The sequence below is a fragment of the Pogona vitticeps genome, chromosome ZW-PAR, assembly GCF_051106095.1.
Source record: "Pogona vitticeps strain Pit_001003342236 chromosome ZW-PAR, PviZW2.1, whole genome shotgun sequence".
In the NCBI taxonomy this organism is placed as follows: Eukaryota; Metazoa; Chordata; class Lepidosauria; order Squamata; family Agamidae; genus Pogona; species Pogona vitticeps.
The window spans coordinates 4,310,597-4,327,158 of record NC_135800.1 but is presented as its reverse complement, the minus strand read 5'-3'; the positions used below and the strand labels follow the sequence as shown (position 1 = coordinate 4,327,158).

The window sequence follows — 16,562 nt, the reverse complement described above, 5'->3', positions numbered from 1 at the left end:
GCCACTCCCACGACCCATCCTCCTGAAAAATGACAGGGGACTTTTCGGCGTTTGGGCTGGGCGCTCCTAGACCGAACCCTTGACCATCTAACTTGGCATGCCAACAGCAGCTGGTTCCCGAGGAGTCTTACCATAGGGGTTCATGTGGTCACCTGGCATTTGTGGCGGGGTAAGGCCTTGCTGGAAGGGGTCAGTGGCATAGCTGTTCTGGTCCATCGCTACGATCTGCTGCTGCGGAGCTGCTAGGGGCGTGTACGATGTCATCATCCCTTCCATCCGGTTGGACATCACTTCTGCAAGGAAAGACCACCCAACGTCATCAAGTGTTTGCCTCTAGCAATGTTTCTCCCACCCGCCCCTTGCATTCATGGACTGCAAATCCCATAATCCTGGGAAACAATACGAAAAGTCTCAACTGGAAGGTTTTGAGAGGGAGTTAGGCCTAATTCAGCTCAGCTTCCTGTCCAGGAAGAGAGCTCCCAGCTAGCACTGGGGTGGAACAGGAAGCTTGGAGGAGGCTAGGCCTAGCTCAGCCTCAAAAGTTCAGTTAAGGCCTTTCTTCCAGTTGAGCCACATCTAGCTTTCTGTCCGTTGTGTAGAACTCCCGGAATGGGAAAATCTGAAAATATCCATTCCCAGTTTCCATGATTCTTGAGCTCACGAGAGGAGGACACCGTGATTGACTAAAATCCCAGAAAGGGGGAAAATATTGCTGATTGGCTATGACCCTATAATTTTCCATTTCAGGAGGCGGAAGTTGAGAGGTCCGGGAACCGAACTGGCATGAAATCAGCTGTGCCCAAAAGCTTGCGCTTGATCCGAATCGTTTCTAAGCAGGGATGGTGCAACCAGTTAGTTGTGTAGACAAGTTTGGCTCATTTGTCACTAGCAACAAAATCTTCACCCGTACAACCCCCCTCCGGTTTCTATTAAGACAAGTCCGTTTTTCGAACCTCGACGAGAGATTCTAACTGGCAGAAGCGTTCTCCTGACTCCACCTGCACCCTGAGCCCTTGAATCTCACAGGAGCCTTCTGGCGAAAGGGAGATTTCCAAACCCTCTTTTTCTGCCCGAGAAGGAGAAGCTGCTAATTGTTTCCTTGAAATCCACTCCTACGAGCCGAGCGGCTGACTCCACGGGGAAGCCACGCCCGTCTGAGGACACTCATCCATATGGAGCGGTTCGGGTTGCGTCCTCGCTCGGAGGAGCGGTGTCGCAAGCCCGTCTTGGGGCGGAGGCCTCGTGCGTGTCCACTGCCTGCCACGAGAGCGGGGCCAACCCCAGCTGGCGCCAAGAGGTGCCAAGGTGGCCAAAACAGATAAGAAGAACCGAGAAGCTGTCGCAATGGGAACAGAGCCGCAGCGATGAGAGATCAAACCGGCTGGAACACTTCCACCCTTTAGAACTCTGGTTAAGATTTTTATTTTTCCTTAGGCTTACTATTTCTGTTCCACTTCCCTAGCTCTGTTTTTCATCTCTAGAACAGCCTCATCCAATGCGGCGCTATCCAGGGTCGTTGAACTACAACACCCAGCAGCCCCAACCATGGGGGGGGGTTGATGAGTGTTACAGCCACAGAGATACGGAAGGAAGAGGATACTTGGTTCAGTAATACTAAGAGTGAGAAGGATCATGGAACTGTCGTAGATCAAAATCTGAATATGAGCCAACAGTGTGACGTGGCTGCAAAAAAGACCAATGCTATTTTAGGATGCATTAACAGAATAATAATCTCCCCCCATTCCGGTTAACTCAAAAGTCCCGTCCCAACCAGCCAACCACTCAGAAACAGCATAATGGACCCGGGGAAAGACAGGAAACCTGGATCTAACCCCATCGACCCCACCATTCCCCACCTTGACCGAGCCGTTGTGAATTCTGCTGCTCTTGCTGCTGTTGATGCCGCCGGGCCAGTTTCTTCATCTGAGGAAGGAAGAGAAACGAGGAGTCAGCCGGTGCACCTTGATTTGCACGGCATGTAATCCCACGGCGCTTAACGAATGTCATTAGAGATGGCCATGAATGTCATTAGAGATGGGCATGGACCTCGGTTCATACATATGGCACCGCAAGTGTCGCGTGCTTCCTTCCGCTGCCCCTGGCTGGATCCCCTACTCACCAGCCGGCGCATGGTCCTCTCTTCCTCCTCCTCCTCTTCGGCTGTTCAGCCGGTCTCCGGCAGGAGCTTGGGCTTCCCTGCCCCGCCTCCTTGGCTGATCGCCCATTCAGATGAGGAGGCGGGACAGGCAAAGCCGTGCTCCTGCCGGGGACTGGCGGAACCGCCAGAGAGGAGGAGGAGGAGGAGGAGAGGAGCATGTGCCGGCTGGTGAGTAGGGGATCCAACCGGGAGAAGGGAACCCACCCACTTGTGGCGCTACACAAACCGGCACGAACCTCCGAACCACAATTCGTAACCCATCTCTAGATGTCATCCGTCCTTTCTGTCCGAATGTCTCAAGAGGTGGGAGGCTGATTTATCAGGGGGACCTCGGCAGAGGTGTGGATGATGACTTAGCAGAGGTAAAGCCCCATAACCCCAAACTCTGATGTCCACGTAGCTTCCCTGGTTAAAAATGGCTTTCTCCATAACCTGTTTAGTCGCCGTACGCCTACCGAGGTGAAGCTGTCAGAAGGACAGCAGAGAGGAGGTCCAGCTAGACTCCTAGAGAGGAAGGCTTCTTCAGTCTGGGAGCACCCACCAGGAAGTCCATCTCTCTTGTGTCCTCACTGGGGATGTTTGTGAGAGTAGCAGAGGCTAAGAGAAGGACCTTAAGACCTTAAAGCCCAGGGAAACCCCTATGGGAAGCTTATCCGTTTGGGCCCAGGGCTCACCTTTGCTCTTTGGTTCTGAAACCACACCTGGACAACGCGGACACTGAGACCCGTTTCAGCTGCTAGTGTTTCTCTCACCTGTAGGAAAAAGAAACCGTTGACCTTGGTTACGGAGCTGAGATCTAGGTAGTGCTCGTAGTGGTAAGCACTGGAGTGGCATGACTATCTTCACAGCCGGCATCTTCAAAACGAGTTCAAAAAAATGAAACCAGTGGTCTCGATGGACATTGAGAAAGCAGTTCTCTCTGGATCCGTCTCAGGAGCAGGTCTTTTGCGAAGCTAATGGGTCTTGATCACCGGTTCGGGATCAAGCTGCCTCTCACACAATTTGTGTTATAGCTCACAACAAAACATTGTTCATAGAGATACTCCGGAAAGCTTTGTATGCGCCCCCTAGCATTCTTAGTTTCTCCTAAGAATGTGATCACATGCGATTTTTGAATTTTTAGAGCCTACCAATCCCACAATTCTCCATTCTGGGTGTTCTGCCTAACAGACAGACACCTAAAATTTGGCTCGCCTAGGAGAAAAAGGCCTCATCTGGAACACATTGAGGCTGAGCTAGGCCTAACTTCCTGTTCAGTAAGAAATCTCCCAGCTAGCACTGGGGCAGAAACAGGAAGCTAATCCTCAGAACTTTCCAGCTGAAGCTTTTATTTTAGGTAGCCATGTTTGAGATGTCTGTCAGGTAGAACTTCCAGAATGAAGAATTACGGGATTATTATCCAAAAATCCCATGTCTGGAGCTCTTTCCCCTCCTGAGATTCATTTGGCTTAGTCCTCAAGGGATCCCCTCAGGTTCCTCAGCTACTTTTGCTGTTAACACCAACCAGTGATTAGAGATAAATGGGAATTTTTAAAGATATGAAACTTCCAGTACTCTGCATACAAATCAGCCACCAAACTGTGCTTTGCAAGCCTGAAGCTGCTTGCACTGGATTTTGCTTTTCAGGCGAGGTGCGTGAGCTGTGCTTTGCGTGGTCGGTAAGAAAATGGACACAGTGACACCTAGCTCAGACCTCTTTTGCTTTCCCAGCGCTTGCTGTGGAAAATTTAATAATTCCTGGCCGTCTGGGCCATGAAGAAGACTTTCCACCTAAAAACATACCTTTCTACAAGGCTTCGAAGAGACTTCGAATGAGGCTTTGAAGGCTCTCCTCTGTTGGGTCGTGAGTATCGTCCGTGGCCGTTTCGGCCTCCGTGGGTCTTTTCCATCGTCACCGCCTTTCCCTGGGTTTGCTTGTCCTTTGGTGGGTTTCACGTCCCCGTCGTCATCGTCGCTTTTGACTGTGAGTCAGCGGAAAAAGTCAACGTGTTTGTATCAGCCGATTGCTCGAGCTGATTGCTCTAATTTCATCTACACAAGCCCTATTAATTATTGTGGGATTGCCTTATGATTCCCAGCTCTCCCACTGGAAAAGGGAGAGGAACTGTAGGGCCCCCTTTTAGCACAGGGCAAGTGTCTCCCCTTTGGGCTTTTGCCCAAAAGGAGAGGAGGGAGCCAAGATACTGGGGAGAGACTTCAGCACCTTGGATAGCATGTGTCCAGATTGGATGCAAACCTGGAATGGATTCATGGAACTGGAATCCCAGACCTTCTTGTGCATTTGGGATGCTTTATGAAGTCCCCTCTTGTGATGTTCTGGAGGACTTACCGGAATCGGAGTCGTCGGGACTGACAGAGCTGAGCAGATCTTTCTCTTTCTCATAGTCACTTTTGCAGAGGAGTTGGCCCTCCTTCAGCACAAACTCGTCCCCCTTCCTCAGTTGCCGCTCGCAGACACAACAGCAAAAGCAGCTCAGGTGGTAAACGCACTCCAGCGCCCGCATCACAAATTCTGTCGGCGCAATCTTCTCCATACAACCACTGCATTTTGCAGCAAACAATCTGGCGGGGTGAGACAGGAAAAGGAAGCAAAAGATGGGGGAAAGCGTTAGACTGCAGAACAAAGTGTCCTTGGAAAATCCCATTTATGATGCTGGAATCAGCTTCCTCCAGGTCCTGTTTTGCAAATATTTACTCACATGTTCTTTGCAATTTCAGCATCTCTCTGCAATTGTTTTATATAGTATACTCAATTTTACATTCATTTGAATAACGTCTGCAAATAAACACATTCTTTATTTGTTTTTCCTCGAGGATTGTCTGACCAATACCGATGAGGTTTAAGATCCAACCTGTTTCATCCTATCCTTGCATAACCTCGTGATTTTTTAATAAGGGAGAACATTGTGTACTTTTAGGTGGTGCGTCTTTCTTAGTGTACTCACTTGGAGGAGGGAGCCTCTCCTGACCTGAGGACATGATCCAGCCAAAACACAAGGCAACTGACAGTCAAACTCAACAATACATTTAAATGTATATGAAAGAGGTGCTCCTTCAAGGGATAAAAAGCATTTGTTTGTCAAAGCAAGTGAATTTCCTTGCCTTCCTATTCTGCATTGAGCAAGCTCTGTCTTGTTTCTTGGTTAACTTGAAGGGAAACACAGGCTTAATTTGCCAGTTGGATTGCCAAGGCCTTAGGGAGGCAATGTGTTGATTTATTGGACTACAAATCTCATATTTCTCCTTCCTGGTAGGTTTTTCTGGTAGACAGACATTTTACAGGCAACTAAATGTGGGTCATCTGGGAGAAAGGCTTCCACTGGAAGGCTTTGAGATTTAGCTAGGCCTAGTTCAGGCAACATTTCCTGTTCTTGCTCCAGTGCTAGATGACAACTTCCTTTCTCAACAGGAAGTTAGGCCGAGCTAGGCCTGGCTTCTCCTCGGAACCTTCTAGCTAAAGCCTTTCTTCCAGATGAGCCAAATTTAGGTTCTGTCAGGTAGAACTCACAGAATGGAAAATTATGAGATTGGTATCGAAGAACTCCAAAAATTCTCAGGAATTACTATTATGACAGGAAAATGGGTTAACGAGAAGGAATATCCATTCCTCTTAATGTGTGGTTTGACGGTCAATTTCATTATCCCTGAGAGTACCCTGCCACTAAAGAACAGAGATGAAGATGCAGAGAGAGTTGGAAGGAGCAAATATATTTTCATGCAAATGGGTGAACAGAGTTGAGTTCACAATAACAAGATTTCACAGAGTTTTACCCTTCTTACGGGGATCGAAAATGGAGAAAATCATAGGAGGATTCCTCTCCCCCCCCCCGGTCAAATTTGGTATCTTCATGGGGGTGAACGAAACCGGCACATATAATCAAGCAGACATGAATATTTCTTTCCCTGTGACTCTTTTTTTAAAATTGACAACAAAACACACAACAGAAAACTGCATTTGGGAAATGACCTGACTTTGGTATCCCTTGATCAAAACCACAGCTCGTTAGATGGGTTAGCATATAAACGGCGGGCAGTAAACCTGTTGAGGTCTCGAAAACGGATGCTTTGCAGATCCCCCTTGTATGGGCGGTGGAGGAGTTTCAATCGAGGCCATAAATCTGGGCAGGAAAATAGTCTAATCAGAGGTGGGAGGGGATTTTTCCCCCTTGCAGAAGCAGAGCTTCCAGCCCATAATAATTGCAAGATTTATGGTACGGAGCTACAAATTCACAAGTACCGCAACTTGTACAATACCGCAAGTTAAAAAAAAAAAGAGGGATAAGACCGTAACTCAATCGCTTGTCTTCCTAGAGTAGACTCATTGTGAACTGTAAGCCAACATGAAAGTAAACACCATTGATTCCATGGCTCTGCTCAACTCAAGGCTCTCCGTTGGATTCAAGCCTATATGAATTGGACAGAACTTCTAAAGATGGGACCATTTCCTGTAAACTCTCTTGATGTAGAAAACTAGCAAATCAGGGAGAATGCCAAGCTTTTCCACTGGCCTACTAGCTCTCTTCAGGCAGGGAATTTTTGAGAAATTTGGATGTGAAAAAGGAAAGGTATGTTCACCATCCAGCCATTTCTGACTAGCAAAGAGAAGAGAAGATGGGAAATAGATTACCAACGTTAGTTGGGTACATAATCCTAGACCTGCAGAGCTGGAAGGGACCCTATAAGATCACTGAGTCCAGCCCCCATCAAGGAGCCCCACTGGGGATTCGAACTCGAGATCCAAACCACTGAGCTATCCTGTAGTTCATTAAGGGTAATCGTCATCAACATCTTAGAAGCACAAGGTTAGAGGACAAAACCACAGTGGCAAGAGGGGCTGTGGAGTTTTTCCTGTGCCAGGGGCGCATGCCATCTGGCGTTATGGGGTGGCTGATTTATTACCTCCTGGGTTGCCTTATCTTGCTTTCTCGATCCGCTTCCCTGCAATCGCCATGCGGCGTTGTTTGCTGTTATAATAAGGTCCGAACAAACTAACCTTTACCTGTTCAATCGCCTCGTCCGGGTCTTTAATTTCCTCTTGTTTGTGGGGCAAATAGACTGTAATGGTTTTATTATAACCCATTTATGGGCGGGGAGAGAGAGCGAGCGATGTGTAGTTTGCCGTTCACATTAAGTGCGGTCCGAGAGGCTGTCTAAACAGGACCGGAGCTGTAAAGGAGAGCCCGATTCAGCTCGCCGGGGGCTCCTTCTGCTCTTATTTTTCCAAGGCAAAAATATCGTCGCTACGGATAGGAGCAATTCAGCTACAGTTTGCAATCTCAGCCATGCACCCTGGAATTTTAAATCGCTTCAAATCATCATCATCGATACAAGCTTTGCAAGGAAATGCAAAAGACACACACACACACACCATGAACAGCGATGGACACCCAGATACTGGCCAAAATCTTGTAAGTTACATCCACCAAGCTAAGAAATCAGAACAGGTGTTTCCTGCTGTGCAAACACCTACAACAACTTCTCATGATGTGCCATCAAGTTGCCTCCGGCTTACGGCGCCCCTGCGGATGAGCCCTCTCCAAAATGTGCTGTCCGCCGGTGTCCTGCTCAGCTCTTGCAAACTCAAACCTGTGGCTTCCTTTAGTGAGTCAATCCATCTCATAATTTGGTCTTCCTCTTTTCCGGCTGACTTCAACCTTGCGCAGCATGATGGTCTTTTCCAGCGCAATCCGAAAGCAGGACAACCTCCATCGCAACCCTTTTGGCTCCTGAAAGGGTTCAGACTTGATTTGGTCTAGGACTCACTTGTTTGCTTATTGCTTTATCCGGAGGGTGGTCATAAATCGAGGGCGACTTGACGGCGCATAACGACGAGAAACGCCCTGAGGTGGGGCAGTTACCCCCTCTCTGCCTTTATGGACCAACCCGTACGTACGGTGCCTACAGGAAAGAAAGAAAACCCAGGCCACCGTTCCTTGGCAAAGGGTTCAGAGTTCCTGGTGGCGGAGCAAAGAGAGGGAACGGATGCGCCCATCGCTTCATGCGCTTCCTCTCGTCGACAGTGGCTCATTCCATCACTGTCACCCGCATCGAACCGACAGCCGTGTCCCCTCCCGGCGCTTTGATGGCAGAATTTATGAGGAATCAAACGATGGCCGTGAGAAGAGAATTAAAACAATCCTTCATTTATGAAGCCCCCTCGTGTTTGCAATGGCACGCTCCACCTTTGGGATTTAAATGTGCCCATTCTTTTCCCTTCTTTCCTCCCTCCCGCGTCATTCGTGGCTCTTTACAAGCGCCATCATTGCGTGCTACAGATTATGGCTGCAATTTTCTCCTAATCTGCTCTGGAGCCGAGCAACTATTATACACAGAGAGGGAGAAAGATATATATATATATATTAAAAAAGCGAAGCAAAGTTAAGGGCACTGGCTGAATTCGTAAAAATAAAAGTGGTGGCAATTAAAAAGCCTAATGGATTAATGAACTGCAATTATTTTTTTGGGGTTGTGGGGGAGGGCGGTAGTTGCAGACAAAACTTTAGGAGTGGATTGGGGAGGCCAAAAAAACATGGCAGAGAACTTCAAGCGGGCTTTGTCTCTGTGGCTTCAGAAAATGTGTCACAACGGCCATAAGAGCATCCAAACAGAATTACGGGCTTGATTTTTTTCCCCACCCCACCTAAGCAAGATTGATTCCGCTTCTTCTGTCAAAGTTATGCCAGAATGACGGGGGGGGGGGACGTGTGTGATTCCATCCAATTTCGTGGCTCACAATGAACTTCGGCAACAGTTTAGGGCTAGTCGAGTCTTCGGAACCAGCTGCAAAACTCTGACAGAATTTCAGCCACCGGGCTTTTAAAAAGAAAAGTTAAATGACACAAGTCGCTAGTCCTCATGGTGATGTAGGACAAAGAATGCAGACCGGGCGAACAGCCAGTTTCCAACTGGGGGAGTTGTCCTGTTTGTTTGTAAGGTCTAACATGTGACAAAGAACCCAGATTTCCCAGGCTTTTTGCTTGTGTATACAAATTTATTCATCTGTTTTCCTCTTCAGGCCCATCGTCATCATCACCAAGAATATGGTGATGGATTGAGCTAGGCATTCCCCTCTGTCTTAAAACCAATGGCTTGAATAATGCCCAAACAGTTAAGATCCAAGCCAGAGCACATAACAAGAACTGCTGGATTGCTCGGTGAGTTAGGTTATCTGGCTGCGAAGCCAGAAGTTGGGAGTTTGAATCCCCACTTGGGCCTCCTTGACAGGGGGTGGACTGGATGATCCACAGGGTCCCTTCCAGCTCTGCCGTTCTGGGAGCTGGTCCTGATAGATAGACACCTAAATGTGACTTAGATGGGAGACAGGCCTCAGCTGGAAGGCTTCCAGGCTGAGCTAGGCCTAGCTTCCTGTTCAGAAAGGAAGTTGTCAGCTATCTCTAGCGAGGGGGCATGAAGCTTCAGCCCTGCTAGGCCTAGCTAGGCCACAACGCCTTCCAGTTGAGGCCTTTCTCCCAGTTGAGCCACATTTAGGTGTCCGTCAGGTGCAACTCCTGGAATAGAGAATTATGGGAGTTGTAGTACAAGAAATCAGAAAAATCCTTTCTCTACATATGCCCACCAAAGGTAGCCAGTTATATCCATTTGATCCCCCTTTTAACCCTCAGGGAGTCCTGGCGTTTATACTGCTGCTGAAGTCTTGACCTACAACCAAGAATTTATCCCAAACTATAACTCCCAAGATTCCCAGAGGACAAAAGCTATGATGACCATTAAAAGAGGACACCATCTAGTGAAGATTCAGTCGGAGTCTGGAATAAACCCAACTCTATGGAAAAAGCCCCACGACGACGGATTTCAAACAACAGCAAAGTAGCCTCGGTGTGATTCTGCGGGAATTAATCGATTCTTGTTTATCCTTTGTCTTGATGTACAAGGATGTGGAGGTTGGCTGTCGAGAAGGTCCGGAAGAAAGAATTTACGCCGGCTTTTTCTTCTGGAATCGGAGCATTAAGATGAGAGGTGGAGGTGCCAGGGAAGAGTTGGGCCCTATATAACACAAAATATCTTTCTACGTGGGTTTGCCGGAGAGAGCAGAGGAGTTTCTCATGCCCGGAGCCCATCAAAAAAGCCATTTAGTTACTGATTTGCAAGGGAGAGACTCCTCGGTCCCGCAGTGTTAATGTCTTTGCAGTGGGGGGTCTATTACCAAATTCCAAACTCGTCAACACAATCTTTTATTAATAACCCCGCAAAAGGCTTTCTGGGGCGGCGTTATTGGGGAAGGCACGGGGAAAGCTCGACGCTATCATCCGTTATCCGGATCGCAGGGGTGCAGGCCGGGGGGGTTGCGAGGAACACGGGGAAATAAAGCAAACGCTCCCCGACATATTATAAACATAATGTTTCATGCGTTAACATCTCCCCGCCTTCCCTCCGTATAAAACAGTGGGGTGCAGGAAGCGAGTGTTGGCAAAGATTTGCTTTTCAAGGGGGAAATGGCGCTTGGCGAGAAACATTTTCCCCCTTTGATTTGTTGCGGGCTAAGGATCATTTTCTCCGCCTCCCCTTTTTCCTGCCTCTCCCGTGGGCTCTAGCGACAAGCTTCCGGTCTAGATTTGGCCAAGCTGTTATCAGGGATGCAGCCAAGCCTTTGGGTCTGAGTCCCAAGTCCGAGTCCAGTCTTTGGTACCAAGTCTCGAGTCTTGGAACCAAGTCCCAAGTCTCGAGTCTTGGAACCAAGTCCCAAGTCTGAGTCTTTGGTACCAAGTCTGAGTCAGTCGTTGGTACCAAGTCTCGAGTCTTGGAACCAAGTCCCAAGTCTGAGACATTGGTACCATGTCCCTCCTCGTTGCTACTTCCTCCACTGTTGTTTGCCTGTCTCTCCTGCATCTTCTGGGGAGCATCTCAAAGCTTCTTCCAGCTTTTTTTTGGTGTCCTTCATTAAAAGAATAAGGACTCGAATATGTGACTTGGAAAAGTGGGTCGGAGTCTCAAGTCAGATTTGAGTCATTGAACCCCTCCCCCCTGCCACCTTGTGTGACTCAAGTCCATCCTTGGCTTTAATTCACAAAAGGGAGGTACAAGTTTTTCAAAGGGATGAATGTGGGTCAGGGTTTCACTGCTGCCTATGGAAGGATGATGTGTTCTCCTCAATTGCACTTTGATTCTTGGTTGCAAACAAGCCTTGCGTACGTCCGTTGTGGGCAAGGATCTGCTTGTGTTTGAAGGCACCAGACAATCTGGGTGTGGACCCGTGTGACTTGAGGCCACGTATGGTCAACCCTGGTGTAACAACTAGAACCCTCCTCCTTTCCACTCCCATGACCAGCTCCAGTCTGGGTAGTTTGGTTATCGAAAATGACCATGGAATGTAAGGTAGCCAGGTCAGAAGCAACTTTGTCCCTCAAGATTCTGGGTGAAAAAGACCATTGGATGGGTCCTTGTGATGTCACAGAAGCCGGTCAGGCAAGAGTCGGAAGGAAAGGTACAGAACAGTTTCCAGGCCAACTGGCTGTGGAAAAGGGCACAAGACAGGAGTATTAAGAGAAATGGGCCCAAATATCTGGATAAATCCTGGCCAAACAGGGAATATGGCAAAACCAAACCAAACTTGGTAGCCACATTTTGCCACCCTTCCCACAAAACCTTGTATTCTGGGCTGCCTTGCCTACACACAGGAATTTTTTCCAACCTCTTGGCTGCCACTGGGCAGGGATGTGTTTCTCGGATTTTTTGGATTACAAATCCCATATTTTCTAGTCCACCTTGTAGCCGCCTTGCGTTCTTTTTAAGGAGAAAGGCAGGATATATTTTTTAAAACCAACCAACCAACCAAAACCAACCAAAACCAACCAACACCAACCAAAACCAACCAACCAACCAAAACCAATCAAAACCAACCAAAACCAACCAACCAAAGCCAACCAACCAACCTCCTTCTGGGAGTCTCACCTGCAGGACTCATTCCCTACATACACCTCAATTGAGCTTCTCTGGAGAGAAAGCCTAGCCAGCAGGTTTCATGCTTTGGATAGGCCTTACTTCCTGTTTGAAAAAGAAGCTTCCCAGCAGGTCAGGGCAGCTTCCCTTTCAAAACAGGAAGTTAGGTATATCTAAGGCCCGGAGCCTTCTGGGTGGGCCTTCTCTCCAGGTGAGCACAATTTAGGCACCTTTAAGGTCTGAGTTTTACAGATTGGACTCCCAGAAAGGTGAAATGTGGGATTAAGAGTCCATAAAAATCTAAAACACACATCCTTAGCATTGGGGCATATGAAATACTCCCAGCCAGCCCACAAGGAGTCTTTCTTCAAGCCCTGCATAGCTGATACCAGGGCTCCTGCAGCAAGAAGTTTGGTGAGTTGTAATGCTGGTGCTCCATCCCTACCCCTTCCCAAATGAATGAGCCCAACAGTATTCTCCCTGGCCCTCTGCCCTCACTTTGGTTATTTAGTAGACACAACACACAGCACCGCATGCACGAAGATTTGTCCTGGAGATCCAGAAAAACTGTAATCTTCTAAGAGATCAGCCACTGTCTTGAGACATGGGAAAACTAATTACATGGCCCTATTGGTCATCCCAGTTCCCTCCTATCCAGAGAGGAAACACATCTGAGGCCATTTGCACCATGGGTCTTCTATAAGAACCACCACATCTATTGTGCAATTAAAGCTTTGTACTTCAACACGAAGTTCATAAAAAAGGGAAGTCTTTAGTAAACAACTTTCTCCTCCGTCGCACACAGACACGGTGCAGAAGCCAGCGTTAAGACAGGCCGTGGCAAAGTAAATTTATCTAACATGAGAACTTTGACTCTCTGCCAGGGAAAAAAATAAACCCGTAACATGGTTTTAGAAATTACAAACCGGGGGGAAACGACCATCAATCCTATGGTTTTTAAGACAATTGTGGGTTCTCCCAGCCTTTCTCATGCCTTCCTCTATGGAAAAACAAAAAATTATACCAAGGAAAATAGAGTTTCTGGCTCTCTCAAAAAGGCTCATGTTCACAAGACTAGCACTTTCAGAATTAGGGCTGTCGATCTCGGCGAGTCTCATCGTTGTGGAGAGAACAAGGAACCCCAGGAATTTCTGTTGCCCATGGCAAAGTTTTAGAAAACAGTACTTTTGCAGAACAAAGTGTCCTTAGTTGCACAAATACGGTAGATTTGTACAATTTGCACAATTCTGCAAATTGTTCACCGTGCCCCAAACTAGGTTGGCTGCTAATTTAAACATTTGTAGCACTGAATGGGTTGTTCATGTCTTTCCTAACAAGCAAATACACCGGCTATGTGTACATGCACTTTACTTCTCAAAGGGAAATGACATTAGAGACACCTTGCCCAAAACTCGGTTGACTGCTATTGTAAAAATCTGAAGCACTGGATGGGTATTTTGTATCTTTCTTAACAAGAACCCTGTTCTTTCATGCCTGTTGTGTGTGTGCACTTTCCTTCTCAAAGGGAAAGGACACAAGAGACATTTTACACAAATTACAGAGACATTGGGATGGTGATGGTGAGAGAGCTCTATCTCACTCTTAGGTGTAGGCATCTCATGAGTCCTTAAACATCCTCATGGTGGGTTATCATCATCTTAGAACTGCAGAGGGACTATTGGCCATTCATTTTTGTAAGTGTTTATTGAAAGCCTTACTTCTTTGAAAGCCATCGTGTTTACAGTCTCTGCTGTTGTTTTATGGGTGTTGTAGGCATCACATCTTGATCTTATATTTTGTTTAATATTGCATGTTTTGTTATTGTTTTGCTGTTTGGCAATGTTAGTTTACATGTATTGAGAAATGGATAAATAACACGAGGCTGTTTATTTATACACATTGGGAAAGAGATAAATAACACAGTGCCACCCATGCAGGACGGTGTGTTTGTTTTGAAAATTGCAATTAAATCTTGCCACAATTTCCAGAAATGGTAGGCAGAGCAGCTCATGTTAGAGTCTGCTAATTTCTTTTGCTTTGCATTGTGTCATGGGTTTGAGGACTCTTTGAAGAGTTAAGGCAAATGGGAGGGGTGTCCAGGGAAATCACCTATATAGAAATTTCTGTGGATACCTCTGGACTACAGATGGGATTTTCGGATTTCTTGGGTTAGGTAAAAGGTAAAGATTCCCCTTGACATTTAGTCCAGTCGTGTTCGACTCTAGGGCTTGGTGTCTACAGACAAATGCTTGCTCTACGGCCTGGAAACAGGGAAACGCGCCTTGCGAAGCACAGCCATAGAAGAAACCGTCTTGCGAGGCACCATAGCGATTGCAAAAACCAATCGTCTTGCGGGTTTTTCGTACCGCAAGGCATTTGTGTTGCAAGGCACCACTGCAATTAAAAACTGCAGCCTATATGTAAGTAGTTACTTCCATGCGCTGAAGATGGCAGCTAATGGCAGGGAAAGGTAGTTAGTTTGCTGGATGACTTCTTTATTTGCAGAAAACAGATGCCGTTCTCCAACCAACCCTCAATCTGCACAGGACCTGGGAAGCCATCTCTTGACTCTTGAAGCTTTGTGGGAAAACACAGACTCCCTTTTTATAGAATCAATGCATTGGAAGGGACCTAAAAGGCCATCAATTCCACCCCGCTGTTCAAGGCAGGAATCCAAATCAAAGTAGATCTGTCCAATTTTCTCTTGAAGGTCTCTAGTGTTGGAACACTCACCCCCTCCTGAGTTCATGGGTCCCATTGTCGTACTGCTCTAACAGTTAGGAAGTTTTTTCCCCCAGAATTCAGCCTAAATCTGCCATCCTGTCACTTGAGCTCATTGTTGTGTGTCCTGAACTTTGGGTTGATCAAGAACCAATCCTGACCCTCCTCTGTAGAACTATTGATCAAGTATTCGAAGACTGCTCTCCTATCACCCCCAGCCTCCTTTTCTCAAGGCTAAACATGCCCAGTTCAATCTTTCCTCACCGGGCTTGGTTTCCAGACCCCTGATCCTTTCCCGGAAAAAGGAAAGTGGGTCTGGATTCCACCCGGAGATTGCTTTCAAGGACCAAGAAGAAGCCAATTCCTATTGAAAAGGCAAGTCCGTGTTTTGTTTCCAAAACAGCCCTGTTATGTTCTCTCCTCCACTCAACCTCCCGTGTAAACCTTTGGGCAAATTAATTGCTCTTTTGTGGCAAGTTCGCCCCCCCCCGTGCCCCCTGTTTTGCCTGCCTCTTCCTTGGACCCACAGTTTCCTCTTTTTTATCCCTTGGCTTGATTTGGGAAGGGGGAGGCTCTATATGGGTTCCCCTCCGATCTTCCGGTCGGCCACTGTCCCCAACCCCTCTAATCCCTCCGTTGGAATCCTCTTTGCTCTCTTCTCTCGCTCAACCTTTCCCCACTTCTTTGCTTTTCCTCTCCCCCCACTGACGCTGTCTCATTCCCGGTCGGATTTGTAACTGTGGGGGTGACTCTCTGCTATAGCAACCTCCCTACCCCAGGAGAGATGAACAGCCCAAACAAATCTCTTTTTTCTGGTGGCGTGGGGTGGGGAGCAAGAGAGGAGGGGAGAAAAAGCTGCTTCACAACCTGGTTCCAAAAGCGGATCTCCCTTCGAGGCACAAGGGGGATTAACGTGGGGCAGGGGGTGACGGATTTAACCCTGCCTCCTTGTTTCTTCAGAGCCCCCCTCCCGTCACTCAGGATCCCACTGTTATGTACAATTAAACACAGCGGAGAACCATAATACTAGAAAAAAGGAGTCCTGCGTGATCCGAGGAGCGGTACTGTGAAAAGGTTTAATTCCACTTTAATGTCTTTTCCAAGTTGAGTTTTCGGAAAAAGGAGCAATTTAACCCACACCTGTCCATCCGGACATGCCCCACCTCTTCCAGCGCATTCCGTCTGCCGTCTGGAAGAACCAGGCTGTAAGACGGTCCTTGTGTTGCATCTAAGTTGGGGAAGTTCCTTTCCACCAAAAAGTCACTTCCCTTTCCTTCACTTCCATCCCCATTTATTTTACTCGGAATGATCGCCTGTAACCGGAGATGGGCACGAAACGGGGAAAAAAAATGCTGGCCTTCACCACTACCTATGCTGGCCCGGATTTCTGGGAGTTGAAGTCCAAGAACACCTGGAGGCTCAAGGTTGGGGACCACTGCTCTAGGTGGAATGCAGGGTTTTCCTTTGACTAAGACGTCAGCCTCATTTGGTTCCCATCTCCAGAGAAGAACCATCTTCTGTTGACCGTTGGCCACCCTTCTAGTAGCAACGATGGACAATAAAGGTGCTCCTCGCACCCTACCTTCCAACTTACTGCAAGAGATAAATATAACAGACTGCCTGTAAATATGCATGCTTTTCTTGAAATAAGTGGGTGGTGTGTGTTTTTTTTATTCCATCATGGTCGGTTCTTCAATAGCGTAGCAAGAGAGGCATAAGATACAGGCCGACTAGTTTATTTCCCAGGAAGTTGAGCACCCCACCCAACGCTGAGATTGAATGGATG

At 47.5% G+C, this 16,562-nt stretch overlaps 1 protein-coding gene across 4 annotated transcripts in view; it reads right to left on the bottom strand.

Moving 5' to 3' along the window:
- LMX1B (LIM homeobox transcription factor 1 beta) overlaps positions 1-16,562 on the bottom strand; it is a 129,644-nt gene that overhangs the window by 9,445 nt on the left and 103,637 nt on the right. For 2 of the 4 annotated variants that reach the window (XM_072984589.2, XM_078382828.1), the window contains 5 exons: positions 4,488-4,720; positions 3,941-4,119; positions 2,833-2,910; positions 1,857-1,923; positions 132-293 (listed from right to left, as the gene is read on the bottom strand). In XM_072984589.2, the coding sequence (XP_072840690.1) occupies positions 132-293; positions 1,857-1,923; positions 2,833-2,910; positions 3,941-4,119; positions 4,488-4,720 (719 nt within the window). The remainder of the gene's footprint in view (positions 1-131; positions 294-1,856; positions 1,924-2,832; positions 2,911-3,940; positions 4,120-4,487; positions 4,721-16,562) is intronic. The other 2 variants (XM_072984590.2, XM_078382829.1) reach the window with 1 other exon arrangement.